Source organism: Corapipo altera, unplaced genomic scaffold (assembly GCF_003945725.1).
Source record: "Corapipo altera isolate COAL_440 unplaced genomic scaffold, ASM394572v1 45, whole genome shotgun sequence".
Lineage (NCBI taxonomy): Eukaryota > Metazoa > Chordata > Aves > Passeriformes > Pipridae > Corapipo > Corapipo altera.
The window spans coordinates 12,419,777-12,440,385 of record NW_020884877.1 but is presented as its reverse complement, the minus strand read 5'-3'; the positions used below and the strand labels follow the sequence as shown (position 1 = coordinate 12,440,385).

The 20,609-nt window shown below is 37.3% G+C and overlaps 1 protein-coding gene across 3 annotated transcripts in view; it reads right to left on the bottom strand.

Moving 5' to 3' along the window:
- Nucleotides 1-1,939: 1,939 nt before the first annotated feature.
- The window catches only part of LNPK (lunapark, ER junction formation factor), a 50,191-nt gene continuing 31,521 nt past the window's right edge, over nucleotides 1,940-20,609 (bottom strand). For 2 of the 3 annotated variants that reach the window (XM_027637114.1, XM_027637113.1), the window contains exon 13: nucleotides 13,189-14,143. In XM_027637114.1, the coding sequence (XP_027492915.1) occupies nucleotides 13,947-14,143 (197 nt within the window). In that variant the 3' untranslated portion in view covers nucleotides 13,189-13,946. Of the gene's footprint in view, nucleotides 7,674-13,188; nucleotides 14,144-20,609 lie in introns of those variants that run through there. The other variant, XR_003526616.1, reaches the window with a different exon arrangement.

The window sequence follows — 20,609 nt, the reverse complement described above, 5'->3', positions numbered from 1 at the left end:
CATCCCAGAAATACTGGAGCCAGATAAAAATTCAGACTAAACATCAAAGATCTAGCTGAAGGTCCAGTACTTTAAGGAAAGGGGAAAAGCTTCAACTATGAGAAGTATTCAAAGTATTCATAAAATAATTTGCGAGAAACAATCTTTCCCAGGACTAAATCACACAGACTCCAAAATGCTTCCTCTTCATAACCTTCTTAGCAACACAAGCCCACATTTACTTTCTGCAATACAAACTGCAACTGGAATTCACAAAAAATAGAAAAAATTAATAAGCCTAATAGGGAAGAGAGGAGTGAGGTTGCTTCAGTGTAATGACTGTAGCTGATCATAGATGCCCTGGTTTATAACTGTGCTAATTTTTTTTCCTTGTTGTAGGACTGCCCATTTCCTGGTACACACTATTCCTCTCATCTGTAGCTGATTTCACTCCCAACACATTTGTTACTCAAAGTTGAGGTGAGCAGAAGGGACATGTTAGTTTGTTCAGGCACTCTCATTGTTTAAGCCCAAACTAAGAGAAACCTAAGGGAACAAGCCTTTGGAGTTAACGGAAAGGGTGCCAAGCGTAGCTGCTTGCTCCTGAAAAGCAGAGGACTCCCAGATGACAGGGGGTGGGCTGCCTCTGCTGCAAACAGGGCACACATGCTGTGTGACAGGAAAGTCTGTGTCTCCTTACAGCTCCCAGCTGTCCACTCTTACAAGCTGAAGACAGCTCCTGCCATTTCAAGGCACTATTTATAAGTACTCCTGTAAAGTACTGGAAAGAGCAGACATGTCACAGCCTGGAACTGGGCACTGGCTGAGCACCAGGAGCTCAAACCAGCACAACTTTCTTCTGGGAGATTTTCATTCCATGCTACTGAGGTGACACTGCCACCAGTAGCTGCTGTTTAGCCCACAACTTCCTCGGATGTGGTCCACCTTGCAGAGACAGGCATTGGAGGTCTCCATGTTGCAGAGAAATCCAGGCCTGGCACAGCACTGATTTTGCCGTTGGTCTTCAGAGATTTTCTTGTTTATTTGTTTTTGTTTAAATGTTCCAACAAAAAGAATTTAGTTTGTGAAGTGCAAAACAAGAGCCAAGGCTGCATTTTCCCACCGCAAGATAAGTAAGAAACTTCATACAAGAATAGCCACCACAAATACCATGTAACTGTTGACATGAGAGCTCCTTTCTCCAGTAACTGCATTTCCCAGAGCTTCCTGGGATTTCTTGGCCAAAAATACTTTTTTATTCAGTGAAAGCAGATTAATTCTCTAGAGAGACTCCTTAGAACTCCAGTGAATAATAATCTTTAAATAATTTACTTATAGTCCTAGCATATTTTCAGCATAAAAGACAGGAAGTTAACAATTGAAAAGTGCCTTTTTTCTATAACTAATCTTCTGGTCTCCCATCTCACATGGAAAATGACATGTTGCCCACAACTAAGGAACTTTAAACTAAGCATTAACTGTTTATAAAAAACACTAAACAAATATTTCGATTCATAATTACTTGGACAAATATCACATCAGATTAAGATTTCTGAGGAAAGAATTGATGTAACATCATTAAAAAATGAGAAATGACTGGTAGACAAGTAATGCTGTATGATTTGAGGCACTTGAGCCTTTTGCTGAAGAGAAAACTGAAATGAATCTTGGGTGGATCAGTAATATTTCAATTTTGAACTTAATATTACCATGTTCATTCCTTCCTATATTTGCTGTACAGAAGCGCACATTCAGCTATCACCACCATAATTATATAGAACAGTGAACACATACACAGAACACAGAAATTAACTTTTCTAGAATGCTAGCCCTGACCCTGACAAAAACTCCCTACCCAAGCCTTTTTTTCATTCAGTGGAGACTCACTCAATTAAATGTTATTAGTCTAGTAAACTCCATCTTTTGTTCAAGTATTAAAATACCAGGTAATACTCCAGTCTTGTATAAGCTCATAGGGAAAAGTTTATTAAATCAATACTTTTTAAAGATTGAAAAAGAAAAAAAAAATCTTTTTTTTTTGGAGGGGGGGTGTCACTATTAAGCACATACATATTTACAAAATACATGCATCTTGTATTCTGTGAATATAATCACAGAATTTAGCCCAACACAGAGTCCACTGACTGAGAATCCTCACAAAAATAACATTAAAGCTGGTTTTAATCAACTCTGCAGACCACATAAGTCCAAAGCATAATAAGAGAGCCTTGAAGACATACATTACTCAAATGCAGCTGAAAGTACACTCCCTCAACAGGCAATGCTTTGAAAGATGTACAGACACTTGGTGCCTTGGCCAGTCTTGGGTAATGGGGCATTTGTAGAGCATGGCATCAGGTTACTCAATACTGCCCAAGGAAGGTTTTTCCATCTCAGCTTTTATGTCAGTAATGGAAATTAGAGTGGTAGCAGCACCCTTACACTGGAGAGTGCACTTCTGGGAGTCACAAGATTTGGAGGAACTTCCCTTCATCCTCAGTGTGCCAGCCTTTGGCAGAACCTGAAGAAAGCAACAGCCAGGCCACACACATCTGTCACTCACACACTGACCATTGGTGCAGCACCTGTGGAAGGATCTTAGAACCCTTAGCTAAGTTTTCAGTGCAGCACTACTGGCTCAGAGGGAAATCTCAGAGCTTTAAGCAGGATACACAACTCCAAATGGGCAGCTGGATGTCCCACCATCAACATGAACATTCAGCTACTTGACACCTTATAAACCTGTCTGTGTTTAGCAACTGAGCTTTTTGATATTTGATAATTTCATCAAGCTACCTTCTGAGCCCGGAAGCAAAGGTAATGGGGAATCAGCATTAGTTTCTCTGAGGGAAGGCAAGAGAAGAACAAGATATATTCTTGTACATTTGTTATGCATATTTTTGGGAGTTATACAACCTTAGTTTTGCAAAGCAATTTTCTGAACTTTCACTGACAAACAAATCTGATCTGAAAAATCTTACATCAGCAGGGTTGGTTTGCAGATGTTATTTGCACCATTTATTTATCAAAAATAACTAGAAAATGTTTTTAAAACATCATTCCAGACTGTACAAATAGGAATGTGACATGGGCTGTCTGTTTTACTTTACTGTTCTACTGTTTCGTATTCTGAGCAACTAGAGAGGCTATTTTCCCCAGGGGTTCAGGAGGGCATACTATTTCATTTCTTCAGAAAATTGTTTCTCTGGATTTCAATCTTTTTAGCTAGATATGACAAAATATAATATCAAGAACACTTATGCTTTTTTATCAGCTCTATTTTCAAAGCATAAATAATAGATCAGTATATATTTAAGTCAGGTGACCAACTCTTATTTCTGAAATCAAATAAGCATTTTGCAATTTTTAAATGATGCTGTACATTTTCACTACAGTATCATTATGCCTTTAAAATGCTTTCAAAAGACTAATTTATAAGCATGGAGTGATTTTGAAGATATTTCACTAGCGTTAATAATACCTCACTCAGGTGGCACTCAATTTTCTGAATCCTTGGGTTAATGAGGCAAATAAATCAAAATTAAATTGGCCTTGGGAAAAAAAAATTCAAACAAAATTGCATCTATTACATTATATATCCTGAGACTCCTTCTGTACTGTTCACAATGGCTAACAATATTCCAGCTCTGAGAATCATTACACTTAGTCATAACACAATCTGAGATTTTAAAATCAAATAGATCAGACTTCACGACTAGGTTAACATAACACCTTATAATAATATATCAGGAGTATTCACAACAAGTTGTACACAGTTTTAGTCAAGTACTTTCCACTAAGTGTCCATAAATTTCAGCTGCTCACCATTTGTTCAATAATCCAACAAACTCCTTCCAGGAGGTTTTCACCATTGCAAACTGGTAAGTTTTAAAATAAACTCTAAAAAGACAATACTTTCTGCAACCAGGTTGTCATTCACCATTTGAAAAAAAAGCCCCCAAACCACATAGATAGATATAGGTAAATAGCTGAAACAAAAAAAAAACCCTAGCATTTCTGAAAAATAAGTACTTCTAGTCATATTGCTGTAGTAGTATTCTTTATCAAAAATATGAGAGAAAGGAAATATTTTATAGATATTATAAAGAAGATTCTACTGTTGGGGAATACCAGTGTTGTCAGCTCTTTTAAAAAATGGCAAATAATATACAATACAGAGAACTAAAGAGGCCTAAGTTGTTACCAGAAGTAATAAATTTAGCATGAGCAAACAACAATCAACAAATACTGACATGCAATGAGCAGTTGCCATTGTTCTCCTGTTGTTATTTGTAGTCAAGTAACAAATGCACTTCTCTGCCCAGAGTCACAAGGGCAGCCTTTCAGCCTAAGGAATTTCCTACAAACACGGAGTCCCAGTCGAAAAACAGAATTCTCCACTGAGCTGCTGTAACCACCATCATCTGCTAACTCAGCAGCACAGACTCAAGATTTCCACATACACACTATTTATATTTTTTGATGGAAAACACTGCACAAAAGTAGGTTGGGTATTTTTTTCAAAATAAGTTACTACTATTAACATTTAGAATTTATAAAAGCATGCAAAAAAAAAAGAGCCTAGGGTTTGGGGTTTTTTTTTATTTTAAGGGAGTTAAGGGCCCAAGTGCCCTTATGTGGCAAAGGTCAAAAGCAACAAGAAACAGCACAGACACGTTTGCACCTTTTCCCCAGTTAGCACATTCTTCTTGGCTTTGTAAAACAATTTCTGTGGTCAACTGCTTGATTAGGAGCAATTTATATGGTGGTCTAATGTATTTCTTTTGATTTTCCTCCTCAAGAACAAACACCACCATGATAGTTAAGAATTTTCTCTTGCTAGAAAATACCGAGAAAATTTGTTAGGGACACCCTTCCACGAGAGTTGTATTAGGAAAGTTTTTAGGTTAATTATCAATCTATAACTAGTGCACACGTACAGCAAGTGAGCAATTGCCACAGGCAAGAGTTCAAAAAGGAAAGCTACCCTAGTGAAAGCACTCACTCCTCTGCTCATGGTAGACTTGGAAGAGAATGGCTCTATTCAGTCCCCATTCCACATTGGCCACTTGGATCAGCTGTCTCCTGGGCCTGGATCCTAGAACAGCCAGATGGTATTGGGGACTAGGGCTTTAGATTTTTGACAGCTTAAAGAAAGCCATTCCAAAAGGTGTTGATTTCACTTCAGTATAGAACAAACCATTTTCCCAGCTCCTGAATTAAAGTTCAGTGCCTAAGTCCAGCACACCAACACTGCTTAGTGCTTGGCTGCTGAAGAAGCAGATATTTTCAAACAAGAAGGTCTACTTCAAATTATTCCTTCAAATTTGGGTTGTGACAGACAGCATTGACAGAAAGTCACCATTCAATTGCTTGCTCAGAATGACACAGTAATTTTATTCTGATTTTCAGTCCACAGAACAGAGGAACCACAGGACCACAACTGCTATCAGTCCTCTCAAGGCTTTATGCTCTTTGGCAAGGAGTACTGATTTGTGGTTTTATAATGCTACCAGGTAGTGGTTGTGCACTATCATTATCCAAATAATTTATAACTACAGGTGAGAAAGAACATTTGCAAATAAACCGAGTGTATCTTGATCTGCTCAGGAAAAAGACGAAACATTTAAAACCAGCATTTTAAATCAATATGTGGTGCAGGTCTGATATGCTCTTGTGTTCTAAAAGGCATTTAAAAGCATGTAAACTTGATTACCATGCACATAACCCACTCATGAGTATTATCATGGGAGCAACATGAACACAGTGACATGTCAACAGCTTGCAGGGTCAGGCTTTAGCCATAAATTAGAACATGAAACTTAGATTACAATAGAACACAACAAAAATGGTTAAAAAAACTCTTCCAGAAAAAAAGTAGTATAAAAGCCAGGGGCACAAGATTCATTTCTACCAAGGAACCAATGTTAATTTAAAAGCCAAGATTCATTTGAAAACATTCACCTGTAAATCAAAAAGTCCCCAAAGATTAATTTCTGCATTTACACTATTTGCAAAATATATTTAACTTAAAGGCATCCCTTTTTTCTTGAAATAATTGCTTACAAGATGAGAACTAAAACACAATCTGAAGTGTAGTAAAGGTAATTGCTGCACTTACTGCTTGTGTCATGTTGATGTATTACTATGTATCAAAGGTCACAGTTCTGTACTCATACATTATCAAATTTGAAAGAGCAATATTCGAATCCGACCAACCTTTAAACTGCCCAGAATGTGTGTGAAAATGGATGCAGGCTAACTTGGGCTTAAAAAAAAAAAAAAATGAACCCATGTTTTGGAAGCTGAGGGGTCAATCAAGCCAGACTGACAGGGTTAGGTGCCACTTCTGTGCATCTAATACCCTCTTAGATTATCAATGAGGTGCAGTACACTGATCACAAGCTAAAGCAGCTGTACTAATGAAAATGAAACAGTCTGAAAAAATTAGGTAATACAGGCCTGTGACACAGGGCAGTACCTTGTGGACAATAATGGAGGAATAAGGACATAAATCACCATTTAGACAAAATCTGTAATATCTACCCTGAAATGTCTCTGTAACTGTGGGCCAAATTCAGCATCTTTGCAACTCCACAGTTCCCTCTGAAGCTGCCACATATTTTTTATACTGAGTTTTCCCTGCCTCTTCTTCAGCACACACAAAATTCTGCCATCCTGTGCCAGTCTGACCTTTGAGGGTAGATAGCTGGCTGTTCATGCCATGAGCCAGGAGTTCTCACAACTGGTTGCAGCACAGATAAATGGGTCTTATCAGCATCTACTGAACCTTGAACAACCTTCTTCTCCTACATATGCCTGTCCAGCTTGGGGATGGAGACTGTAATAAAAAGGCTGGGCCACTCTCATTTTTGTTTGGTAACACAAGGTCCTTAAAAAAAAACCCTATGAAATTCAAGCTGATTGAGTGCAGCCAGCACAGAAGGAACTACTAAACAGAATTATCACCTTGAAACCATAAATGAAGATCAAGTGAATAAATAGCATCTTCATAATCAGGATTTTTTTCCTCGAGAAGCAAAGGCACCATATATTCAAACAACAAGCTATATAATTTAATTTCATATGCTTTAAAATTTACTTCATTTAGTCAAATAGTAAATTTCAAAAGGGGAGCACAAATTCAAATATTTTCTCAATTACAAGCAGAAAAACTAAGATATTTCATGAAGTCTATTAGACCCCAGGAATTCACACTAAGTAATGTCTTTGCAATTGATTTTAATGGGATTTCAATTGCAGGTGATGTAACTACTGGTCAAGGCCACAGCTAGGATTAAAATGATACTTCTGATTAAAGATACTATTTATAGTACATAAACACACACACCCTTTGCTAATGTAACAACAAGGCTATTACAACAATAACATCTATAAATATACAGGATCTCCTGTTTAAATAAAAGCTCAATATACAAAAAATACAAGTTCAAACATTCCTAAAGAAATAACAACTTTCACATTTCCTTTAAAACATCATTCAAAATAGTTTTCTTAAAATTAATTTTCTTGGTGGTTTTGTAAAATGTTTTTCTTTGAGTGCTGAACAAGTCAAAATTAAGTTTCATCAAGTGAGTAGAACTCCTTGAAATGACGCAAGGAATTAGAGGGCAGACCACTTCAGAAGAGCTGGAAAGTCTTTGTTGCTTGAGTTTTCTACAAATCCAGCTTCTCTATTTTCATTGAGGCAGTAAAATGGAGAGAGAAAGAGAAAAAGAATTATTATTTCAATATAAGTTACAAATTTAGAGATGACTTTGAATTCACAAATTGAACACCCAAAATTGTCAGGTCTTCAGTATCCACACCCCTTTTCTCCTATATCTGATTACCTCAGGATTTTGCTGCATGTATTCCTCTCTGGCAGTTACAACCTCACTTTCGCAAATTATTTTTGTCACAAAAAACAGAGAATACATGATTTTACAGTGGCAAAGGCTTATGAAGCCCTCTTGAAAAACATTAGTAATTATCTACTGAAAATCCTAGCACTATAATGCTAGGTACATATAGAGGCAGTCCTGAAGTAGGTTTATTCCCACAGTGACTACAGTGAGAGATAACCAGTATTATGAGAATTGGTCAGGACACTCCCTTCTATGCAAAAATTTAAGTCATGATCAAATTGATTTTATGCAACCTTGAAAGGGTTATATTATGATACAGTGCTTTAGATTTTGCACTGTTGCAAAGTTAAATAATCTATCAAGAATCTTGGTGTGTTTGCTTTAATCTCAAAACCCCATGGTTTGGGAGAAAATTATTGTATAATCAATACATTTCATTTTAAAACCCTGCTCACTATCCTGCCCATCATACACTCTCTAAGTCTTATTCTTCATAGAATCATTATTCTTGCAGAGAAAAGATTGAATGTGACCTGATAAGACCCTAGAGGGGTCCACAAATCAAAAGCAATGGTGAAGTCAAATTCCTTGAGACTTGTGATCTTAAGGGACAACTCAATTTATTATTTTTTTAAATGCTGGAGGGTAGCAGTTCCTATTGTTAAACAGTATTATAGCTTATTCTATTTGTTGTGTAAACAACCCCCTAGTAAAGACCTAGTGCTAAGAAATTCCCACCTACTCAGGAGGCCATCCCTTTCCTCCAAAGACCAAGAATCCAGAGCATGAAGGACACTTAATTTCAGACAACCAGATACATCTCAAATATGACACATTTCTGATGGAAGTTTACAGCTTTTCCTCTGCCAGAAACTTTGGTGTGTTACTAAACACCAAGACCTGGAGCCAACAGCCCTATGCCAGTCAGCCCCATTGGCTGCAATTCCTCACCTTCATCACCCTCCACAAACCTGAGAACTATGAACTCCACCTAAAGACCACATGATGGAAGAGAGGAGCACACCCACAGATCAGTAATTAACCATTTCACACACATTTTCAGTGAATCAAAACTTCCTGACAACAGACAAAACTCTCACTTAGATACTCTCATTAAATATATTCCTAATCAAAAACAAGAAGGTACACACCATTGGTTACAGAGTAATCTGTTACTGCCCTCTTGTTCTCCAACTCCATCTTAAACCTAATGCCTCCTGCAAGGCTATTTGTCCAATTTATTAAGAACTTTCAAACTTCCAGTTGAAAAAAAAACTTACTTTCCTCCTAGTGTTTATGCACTTGATGTATCTGCAGCCTTTTCTTAAATTAGCCTGTATTGGGGTATGTTTTCTATGCAGTCTCCTTCAGATGCTCACTACACCAGAAATCTGGACAGGTTTGCATGTATCAATTTCAGAAAGGAACTGAAACATGAAATACTGAGATCTGATGTACTAACTTTTAATCATGTTGCTGGACAGGAAACAAGGGCCTGAACATTTTGCTTGAGAACACCCAGTGAACTGGTCAAATAAATCTTCAAGGTAATAACCTTCTAGTGAACCATTTGCAGACAGGATATGCCTTACCCCATGAACAGTCTTCCACACTGTGGAAGACCTAACAAAACCTTATTCCAGAAGCAGAATAAATAAGAAGCAGCAGCTTATTTAAAGCTGTCTTTACATCTAGTACTCTTGTACTGGATGTGTTCAGACTTCATGAAGATTAAGACTTTTGAAGTTTTTAATAGCAGATGTAACTATGGAATCATGGACAATTTCCTCTACCCTACTCACTCATCCATCACCAAAGACAAGTGCACAAACATTGCTACGTTCAGAACCACGTACCAGAGAAGTGTTTCTCCTAGCTTGCTATAGCTAGACAGTTTATTCTAGAAGTTATTAACATCTGTTTAGTCAAAAATTAACTCTAAAACACAAACAAGTTTTGCCAATATGATTCATTGTCAATTGCAGCCTTATTACTTCTGAAATAAGAGTATGGTATTAACCTGGGGTATGCACTGCCATGTAGTAATAGCCAAACCCTCTCACATTTTCTGAAAAATGTTTGCAAGCTCATCTTCTTTAACTCTCGATTAAGACCTTGTTCTGACAGATAAAACCACTATCCCTTCCATTCTTCCAATATCTTTCACTCTGTCATTAAGTCCTTCATTGGCTTCTACTCATGCACCACAGTGTTCAAACCTCTTGTTCTTGACTTCAAGGCAACCTTACACAACCCTAGTTACATGCTTTTGATAACCTCTAGACCATTCCTAAATTGGCAACTTCCACATTATTTTCCTTTGCCATTGAGCAAAGTGTCTCTTTCTCCTTGCATGTGGCCTAAACAGAATTCTTGAGACAAACCATCATCATACCAAGATTCCACTAAATGATCTATTTCTGTCAAAATGTCCAAGGTTAATCAACTGTTTTCTCCTTTAGAAAAGTATCAAAGTTTGAAATAACATTACCTTTCTTCCCTGCTCAGCAGACTTCTTAGTAAAGCTTAAATTTGACCAACTCATTTCAATTTATTTTGAATTAGAACAGTCATTTGTCTTTTGTGGTAGAGTTTACATAGTCCAGATAATTCCTCCCTTATTTATAAGCTATGTTTGACTAAAAGGAGATCTCTGCAGTTATTCACAATATTTCAGAATCAATAAAAACATGGCACCAACAAGCTTGCTAAGTATTACTTTACTACCCCACTCAATTTTGCTTTTCATTTTGGCCACAGAAAGAAAGGGGGATCCTATAACATCTGAGGTTTTTCACACGACCAGGCTTTTAAGTACTTTTGAAAAAATTGAGATTCAAGTACCTACTAGGAAGTCAGAAGACAACAAAACATGGAACCATAGCAATTGTGGTATTTTTCCCCCTACTTTCTTCCATTTCCTGATCTTTAAGAGTCAGTCTGCAACTGGATTAAATATGACTGACAATTGCTGTACTTTTTTGGCCTACATACTCCTACTTCCAAGGTTTTTTTGGTGTTATAAAGACCAAGTGACTAAGTGGCTACTGCTGTTCATTTACAAGTATTTTTGGATTTTGATTCCATTCCTGTTGGGCAGGTGCCTTTTACTTCTGCCACACTTACAGTACACAGAAGCCAAGAAGTAACTGCTGCAGAAACATAATCCTCCTCTCATATTCCTATCAGGACTAAGGTAGACATACTTGGCAGGAATAACATGTGAATGCTTACTGTAAATTGAGGAAAGCCCACAGTCTATCACCATCACATGTATCTCCATGAGCCTGAATTCACTCACAGATTAATTAAATCTGTACCCTTATTTACTACAGCTGCTTTAAAACCCTGAAAAATTACGAAGTTAAAAATGGATTTTTCCCTACCAAAATACCAGGACATCCTTAACATAACCTTCAAGCCCTCTGAAGCAGTTAACGTAAATGACTGCCTGAATACTTTTTTAGTATGAAAATCTACCAGGAAAACTCTACCACGTGCTTAAAACATACTTCCCCTCCTCAAAAATTCTAGGTAGTTTTAGATCTAAAAGCTAGGTTTTCACATTCTAAAAAGTATTCATTTTCACATCAGGTTTAAAAAATAAAGTAATAATCATTCTTGTGGAAAGTTGCTAATGCCACATTTAATTTCACGTTTAAGAACACTGGGAGAAACAAAACCCCACCCCATTCCAGATAGTGAGTCTCTTTTTTCAAGAAAAGTTCATATTCCCAACAACCTAAGAAGCATCAGCTTCTTTGGCAAAAGCAGGACATGTGAAAACATGTGTCCCAGGCTAACAAAAATATTTTTAATAGGTAAAATAACAGATGGTTTTCTCAGGCAATTCCACAGATATTACATGCATTACAGCCCAGCAGCTGCTTGTCATGGAAAGGACCTGATATGACCCTAGACAAGAACAGACACTTAAGATACACATTTTTAAAAGGAACTAATATCTGTGCCTAGGGTAACCTTAAGTTCTGAAGTGACAGTTATTCATGCCTTCATATGCCGTATGAGGGATCAGGATGTCAAATTTTACTTCGTTTTAGTGATTCTAATGTAAGTACATTCAACAATTTATTGTGCTGAATTACTGATGTGGTCTGTGAATTTTTTTTTCCTCTCCAAAGAAACCAGCCTTTAAGCAGACAAATCAGTGAGGTACAAAATGCAGAGAGATTAAGTAAACTTTGGCCCCTTTCAGGCAAAATTGTTTCCATTTTAAATAAGTTCTAGAATCTAAAATACATTCTCTGCAAATATTAAAATAAAGCATTCCCCTATCACTTTGTACCCTGTACTTTTCTCACACTGTAAGACATGTTTGTTAAAGGGACTGTTTTCTTTGTATTCCCAACTACGATAGTAAATAAACATTTTGTATGTAACTAATTGTTTATGTAAGTATAGTCAAACACCTATAAGTACATCTTTAATCACATGCCTACATTCTATTAAGGCTACTAATTAAAATATGAATTGCAGTTTAGATAGCAAAGCAGAAAAAAAATTCCTCATTTTTCTAAATACAGACCAAACGTGACTCTGACGGATGCAAGGTTGAGCTTCTAAACTAACCCCAAGGAATCAGAAGATAAAGCATGTATTTGGAAAAGAAAATTAATCACTGATGTTCAAGTAATATATAATTATGTCTTGTAAAAAGACATGGATACTAAGGTCACATTTAGTAACATGCTTTTCTTGTAGAGGGCTTTTGAGCTACTAAGATTTAGGGGTTTTGTTGTCTTTACAGAGTAAAAACCAGTTCCCTTTGAGAACAAGACAATAGACTAAAAATGGTTTTGAAATTCCTCCTCTCCCTATACTGAGGAACGCAGAGAGCATTGCACACAAAACTCTTATCAGAAGTACTACTAAATCAACCAAGTTACACAGGGTCACCATTTATTTCTAAAGAAATCTGATTGATTTAGGTACCTCACTTCCAGGTACCAGAAAAATTCTATTCCAGGATCCCAGCTGTTACATTTAACAGGATATGTATAACAAGTGTCCTTAGTTTGAAAAGCTATATGATAAAAAAAAGTACAGTTTCAGTAATTCAGCAGCAAATATTAATTGTAATTGTAACAATAAATAGTATCAACAAGCTTTGGGCACAGTTAAGAAAGCCTTTGGCAAATGCACATGCGCTTCCCCTATTCTTCAGGGATCTATTTCTAGTCTATCAAAGCCACCTTGGCTACATATAGACATTCTCCTTTTAAGGTGTCATCTTCCTTCTGAATTTGCACAAAGTAACTGTAGAATAGCTGCATACAGCAGAACAAATTCTCTTCAGCTTTAGGAATCACAAAGCAAGTAGTGCTGCTAGATGTCTTTATTTTCCTTTAACAAAATACACAAAGGCACAAAATTCACTTATATCTTGTCATTATTGTACAAGTATAAATAGTGCTTTGTATTCAAGTACAATCAAGTGTAGAGACTTTCTATATTTTATGTAAACACAAAACAGTTTTGTATGTAGGTGCCTCTGGTTCATCTGCAATGCAAACACCAAAGGAGATGCCATTTATCCGAGTGCCATTTAACTGAATTCTGTCAAGAAGTTAGACAACAAATAATATTAACACCACCGCAATGACACTTCCATATGCTTAAGTCAAATGTCAGATGACACTTTAGCTTGTAAACATCTGTGTATTTAACATGTACTCAATTTGTTTAACAGGGCAGCATTAAAATGTATCTTAAATTCACTAGACCAAACTTACTAGGTCACTTGCTGTCAGTAATTGCTCTTTACATGTGACAGCTAAAGATATGTCAAATTATAAGTCACCCTTAGCAAAGCTTATACTTCAAAGTTTTTAAATATGCAAACTAAACAATGGCTACAACTGTTAGACTTCAACCAACTATACATTCTACATGTTAACTTAACGAAACATGCTTAATTTACAATACCCACTTTTACACAAAGCTTTGACACACTGTGGCAGCTGAGGCAGTTTAAGCTCAAGCAAGATTTAAGTTGTACCATTAAAAAAAGCTCACCTGAATAGTAACAACAGGCATGAACAAAGCTAAAAACTAGCTACAGAAGGCACTTGAAGTACTTTATTCTGCTTTCATTAAAGATTCTTCACTTTGTTCAGCTGAAATAGACTCTGAAATAGAGTCTTCAGTTGTTGAAATGTTCTCTGCTTCTTCTTTTTCAATTTCTTCAGCTAGTTTATCATTTAGCTGCTCAGAACTTGGTGTTTTATCATCTGTTTCATTTGTCTCAATGATCTGGGCCACATCATCTTCAGATTCTGTGAAAAGAAAAATGATGAAATAACTATTTCCAGAAATAAGGAGGCAGGTAATATTCTTGAAAAGCAAATGAAACATTTTGTAATCACATGCAGGTTTTGACTAGTAACTGCATGACATTCTCAACTGGTAAAAACTATTTGATTTTTCTAACAAGAGGGTCACATGTAAAACCTATAAAATTTAAGAATAAAGAAAATGCTATGGAAAAGAGTTTAGATCCTATTAAGAAAATATTATGTATTAATGTATCCGTTCACCCTCAACAATTTCTCTAAGCTTGTTCATTAATGTGAGACGTTAGAAACAATGCATGATGGTAATTCAGCTTCCTTGTGCTTGGTAATGTCAGTTTTACCAACTGTATAACTTTTCCTAAAGGGTTCAATCTGCAAACAGAACCTAAACATACTACTTGGTGGAAACTACTTTAAATATAAGTCAGACAACTAGAAAAGAAACCCAGCAGAACATATCAAACCAGCCAGTTAAAATTAGTGTATATTCCCAGTCTTCCAAGGGCAAGTGTAGGAAGGAGTATATTTCTTCTTAATCTGGGATGGGAGTGTCCTTGATGATATGCATATTTTGAAGACCAAAAACATTTATTGTAAGTACTACCTCTAAAGAGGCAAATTCTAGCTGCACAACAGGATTTCAGTAGCATATGAGAAATGAGTCACATTTTGAAGCCAGCAGGAAAACTGAACGCAAAGTGTTGTACTAAATGATGCAAAGGTACTGTAGAATGATGGTACTGATGGCAGTTTATTTATTGACTAGAATTAGTCAATACCATACAGCTTTAATGTATACTGTGAAGGTGAACAGTTTGCAAAACTGATGCAAAGTTACAGCTCAAAAATGTTAGCCTTATCAAATGTTTGTAACTTCAGAGAATCATAGAATGGTTTGGGTTGGAAGGGGGCTTAAAGATCATTTAGTTCCAACAGCTCTGCTATGGGCAGGGACACTGGCCCCTAGAACAAGTTGCTCAAACCCTCATCCAACCTGGCCTTGAACACTTACAGGAAGGGAGCATCCACAGCTTCTCTGGGCAGCCTATTACAGTGTCTCACCACCCTCACAGTGAAGAATTTGTTCCTAATATCTAATCTAAAGCTACTCTCTTCCAGTTCACAGCCATCTCTCCTTGTTCTATCACTACATGCCATTGTAAAAAGTCCCTCTTCAGCTCTCTTGAGGTCCTGAAGGGCTGCTCCAAGGTCTTCCCAAAGCATGTCCTTCTTATGCTGGGGGTCTGTTGTGGTTAAACCCAGCCTGCAACTAAGTATCACACAGACACTGGTTCACTCTGCACCCACCCTCCTGCCACCATGGTGGGATGGGGAGGAGAATCACAAAAAAGTTAGAATCCATGGATTAAAAATAGAACAGCCTAATAGTTGAAAGAAATTAAAATAGTAACAACTACAACAACTGTAACTAAATGGGAGGAAAGCGGGAAGGGGAAAAGGAGGGGGGGAGAGAGAAAAAAAATTAAACAAGTGATACCCAATACAACTGCTCGCCATATGCTGACTGATGCCCAGCCCATTTCCTAGCAGTCATCAGCCCCTCACATCCAAATCCCCCCAGTTTATGTATACTGTCCATGACATTCTGTGGTATGGAATATTCCTTTGACTGGTTCATGTAACCTCTCCTGGCTATGCTCTCCCCCAGCTTCTTGTGTAGCTCCCCACTGGCAGAGCATGAGACACCAAAAATTCCTTGACTTAAAATAAGCACTACTTAGCAACAGCCAAAACATTACTGTGTTATCAACATGATTCCTACAAGAATTCAAAACACAGCACTATACCAGTTACTAAGAAGAAAATTAACTCTATCATAGTTGAAAACAGGTCAGGCCCAGAAAGATGGACAAAGGTGGGATCTCACAAGAGTGAAGGGGCAGAATCACCACCTTTGATCTGCTGGTCATATTTCTTTTGATGCAGCCCAGGTCACAGTTGGTTTTCTGGGCTGCAAGTACACATTGCCCAGTTATATTAAGCTTCTTGCCAACCAATACTCCCAAGTCATTCTACTCAGGACTGCTCTCAATCCATTCTCCCAGTCTGTGTTTGTGCTTGGAATTACCCCAACCCAGGTGCAGTACCTTGCACTTGGCCTTGTTGAACTTCATGAGGGTTGCACAGGCCCACCTCTCCAGCCTGTCAAGGTCCCTCTGGATGGCACCCTCAACTGCACCACACAGCTTGACATCACCAGCAAACCTGCTGACAGTGCACTCAATCCCACTGTCCATGTTCCTGACAAAGATATTTAGCAGTGTTGGTCCCAAAACCAACCCCTGAGAAAAACAGCGCCAGTCAAATGCCACTTGCTCATATTTATCAAAACATGCTGGGTGTCTGATTAGACTGCTTCAGGCTGACATTCACAATTCAAGCAGGGATGAAAGTTTTAGAACCATTGCTCTGGCTTCTCAGGTCATGACTGACAAGAGGAGCTGCTACACACCCTTGTCCATCAGACCAAGTACAATTGCCATCTGACACCAAGAATTTAAGACCCCTCTTCCCACACAAGGCTCCATTTAGTTCCAGGCTCCATTTCAGGCTGCTCAGAGCAGCTCAGTTTCTCCATTTTTTTGTCAGACTTGATCTTTCATCTCAGCAAGTCTGCAGTTGACTTGCCTCCTGATTCAGCTTCCTTCTCTGCTTTCTCAACCACAGGCTGCTCAACACCTGTCCTGGTTTTTTGTTCCAAAATTTCTCTAGAGCCCTCTCTCAGACAGTCAACCCCCCTATTTCTGCCCAAGCAAATTAATATTCCCAGTTACTTCCCAGGCCATCCCACTCTCTCTTCCCACTCTCCAATTTCCATCTTGATCCCATCTCTGCCTGTACTCAATCTTTATCTCCCAACTGTCAGTTTTCTTTCTGTTTCATCTCTGCATTTTTTCCTTTGGCCTCAAATTCTATGAATAAGTTTGTGCCTTTTCCTGCTACAATCCTTCCACACTTGAGTTACATTCCTTCTTTATTGCTGCTGTTCAGGCTGGAGTCAAAGACAGAATACGATGTAAGGAAGATGCAGCTCCACACCCTCTCAACTCATTTGTAGCATAGCCCAACCATTACTTTATCTACAGAGTTTCAGTCCTGCAGTCCTCAGCTGAATCATGCTTAGCACTCTGCAGAAGTGACTCATTCTAACACAGGTAAAGAGACTATTTGCTCAGTCTGATCAGAAGGATGCCATCTACAACACCTTCAGTTAAGACCCAGGGACAATCACAGCCCTAGCAGAAGCAAGGAGAAGTTTCTAATGAAAACCCGATGAAGTGCATATTCTAACTATCTATATTCAGAGGAACAGGTGCAAAAATTGTCAGGTATTATATGACTTTTCCCTTCACTCTGTTCTTATTAAACTTACTGGAACTCTTGAAACTCTCCAGAATATTCAGTTAAAACAAAGTTACATGAAAAATTTTGGTCTTATAATTATGCTTGACAAAGTTATAAGGAACTCAAGAGTAGGTCCTTTAAAACAGTAGTCAAGCAATCAGAGTAAGTGATGCTAACTCCAAATATGATCAGTCTTCATTAAAAATATATAGTGATTCCATTTTACATACAGCAATTAACGGAAAGCTTGCCTAAAGTCAACCTGATTTCAATATTGCATGATTTAAGTTATTGTGAGAGCAGCTAACAAGTGAAAGCTGACTACAAACTTAAAGATAACACAAGAAAATTGAAGTGTCCTTGATGATTAACACTTAATCCATAATTTAACCAAAGAATGTAGCTACACCTACATGATCTTAACAGCAAACAGCCCTACGCTGGCCTGAGGTAAATTTAAGACCTGTAACAATGCAACCTTAAAAACCCCGCTCCTGGCAACAGCAGTTATTTTTAGTCCCAACACTCCTGGTTAACCTGTAGTACTTAAAAAGTGTATGTACTTCACATTGTAAGTCAGCTACCCCTCCTCTTGTTGCAGAGTATTTCACTGAGTAACCAGTGAAATCACAATACTGCATCACTATTAAATTAAATAGAAAATACCTCTTATGTAGGAATTCAAAAAACTAGTATAAGTGCTCTAAAATATAGCTATTTGTGCTTTCAAGACCTTTGGGACAAGTTTTCTTCATTACTACAGCTCCTTGTTAAGACAGACTTTCACATAGTGCCATGTGGCTGAAGTAGCTTTAAGGAGCACTTTTAAGGAGCACGTGCCTTACAATAGCCTGTTAATGGCTTTGATTATCACAGAAAGCTACTGTGAAGCCTTTGAAAAAGAAGTCCCATAATAGCATAGCATTCCCTCTACCCTTCATATCCTACCAAAAAGGCAAGGCTATGTTGTTCAGCAAAACTGAACTGTGCTTGACTGGAAACATAATACATTTTAAAATCAAAAGAACTTGTTTACAAGCCATTGAACTCAAGGTAAGCTGACCTATGTCTGCTTGAGAAATCACTGAGTTCCAGGTATAGTAGCTGAAATAGGGAAAGAACATAGCACACAGTAGTAAATCATCATAAAAGTATTTGAGCAAGATGGTCAAAGAATTCCACACAAATCTGGAGACAATACATAAAGCAGTCCATGAAGTGCTGACCACTGTGGTCAAATCTGAAGCAGTCAAATTTTCTTTCAACCTTCAAAACAGTGCTAAATGATAAACCTGAATCAAGAATGCAGCATAACAGTACTATAGGCAAGGCAAAATTAATCAAGAGGTTAAAAGTTGTTCCTGTTTTTCAATACGATCCAAACATTAATACTTTTTTAAAAAGTACATAAGAGAACCAACTAGCCTTTAATGAAGAAAAAAAAATACTATCAAGAGTGAGCCATTTAAGGAAAAGGTAAGAAGAGAGCTGAAGTACATTTCTTCATTCTGGTACTAAAATTTCCCAAGTTAGTCTGCTGAATAAGTAAGCATGGTATTTGTACTAGTAAACTGCATCAGATTGACAGCTGATGACTTTGTATTTCAAGAGGATTAAAAAAAAAAAATTCCTAAGTTCAGTGCCAACAGCACTTCCCATAACCATTCTTCAGATCTCTTATGCACAGAAGTTGTATGTAACATGCTGTCACTGCATGAGCACACAACTGAAAAAAAGATTCAGCTTCTTGCTCTACTCATTAGTCAAAGCAGCTGACTGGTAAAAAATATTTATAGCACTTCTGTATCACATTAGCTTGCAGTTTCTTTGAGCTATAAAGCTATGGTTTAAATGAGTTACAGAGAAGAGTTGAGACTTCTCTGTGTTGTCAACATTGTGGTGAAGTTGGTTTCCTGATGTTAATGTTTGTCTACATCTGTAAGAGAAGATATTCTCTATTCTTGCTACAACAGCAGCTGTATTACTGGGGTGAACAGAAGCCTTCCCCAGAGCTCTACCTTAATGATAGATTCATACCTTAAACTTACAATCAAGGAATACGTTCATTTACTAATAAAGCCCAACTGCATGTAAGCAGTTATGCTTCCTATTATGGTTCTGATGGAAAAAGTGATTTACTGGAAATATTTTCTCATTCAGAAGAGATTCCTTCACAGCAAGTCACAGACAGGCACTGGCTTCTTCTACATCAACAAGGTATATCTTAGATATTAGTTATGGAAAATATCAACACATACTCTATTTCTGGCTGCTTAGCAATTATCAAAACAGAATGACTTATATCATCTTGGAGATTAAATATTCAGAAAAGATCAGCTATTTAACCCAGAAAACCAAAAATCAGTATACCGGTTACTTATTTCATATGCCTCTTCTGAAAAATTTCAACACATACTTCCTATCAGGAAAAGAGAACTGGGGAATAAAGCCCACAGTTGCTCTTTTTGTTGTTTTTAAATAAAGCAGTACATTAATACAAGACCACACCACAAAAAACAATTTTCATTGTTAAAGGTAAATCGGTAAAATCACATTTACTGCAATACTGCAGATAAAATTCTGCTTTCAAAAAAGCAAAAGCTATTTTGCAGTTTTAAGTCCTACATCTGAAGTGCCTAATGAAAATCTCACACTAACTCTTAAGGTTTTACTTATTATACAACATTCATAGACTGACTCAGCAGCTCAGACCCACTAAAAGCATAGTTTGATAACCATTTCTTTCAATGATAATACCAGATTAATTAGCAAACACCCCTCCCAAAACCTCTAAGAACCTGTAGTTATAATACTCAGAAGCCCCTGAGGCACACAACTCCAAGAGTTGAGTATCCTTTAAGGACTTCTCCATTTGAGTCACACAGAGGAAAACAAGCCCACTTTTAAAGATCTCAGTAATAAATAATGTCTTTATAAGTTCAAAAGTAGCCAAGAAGCAACTAAACCTACCACTCACTACAAAGATGATTCTATGATTTGAGGGCAAATAAGACATTTTCACTGTCTTAGTTTCATGCATCTGCATTCATTCTTACTTTCATGCCAGTAACAGTACTTCCTC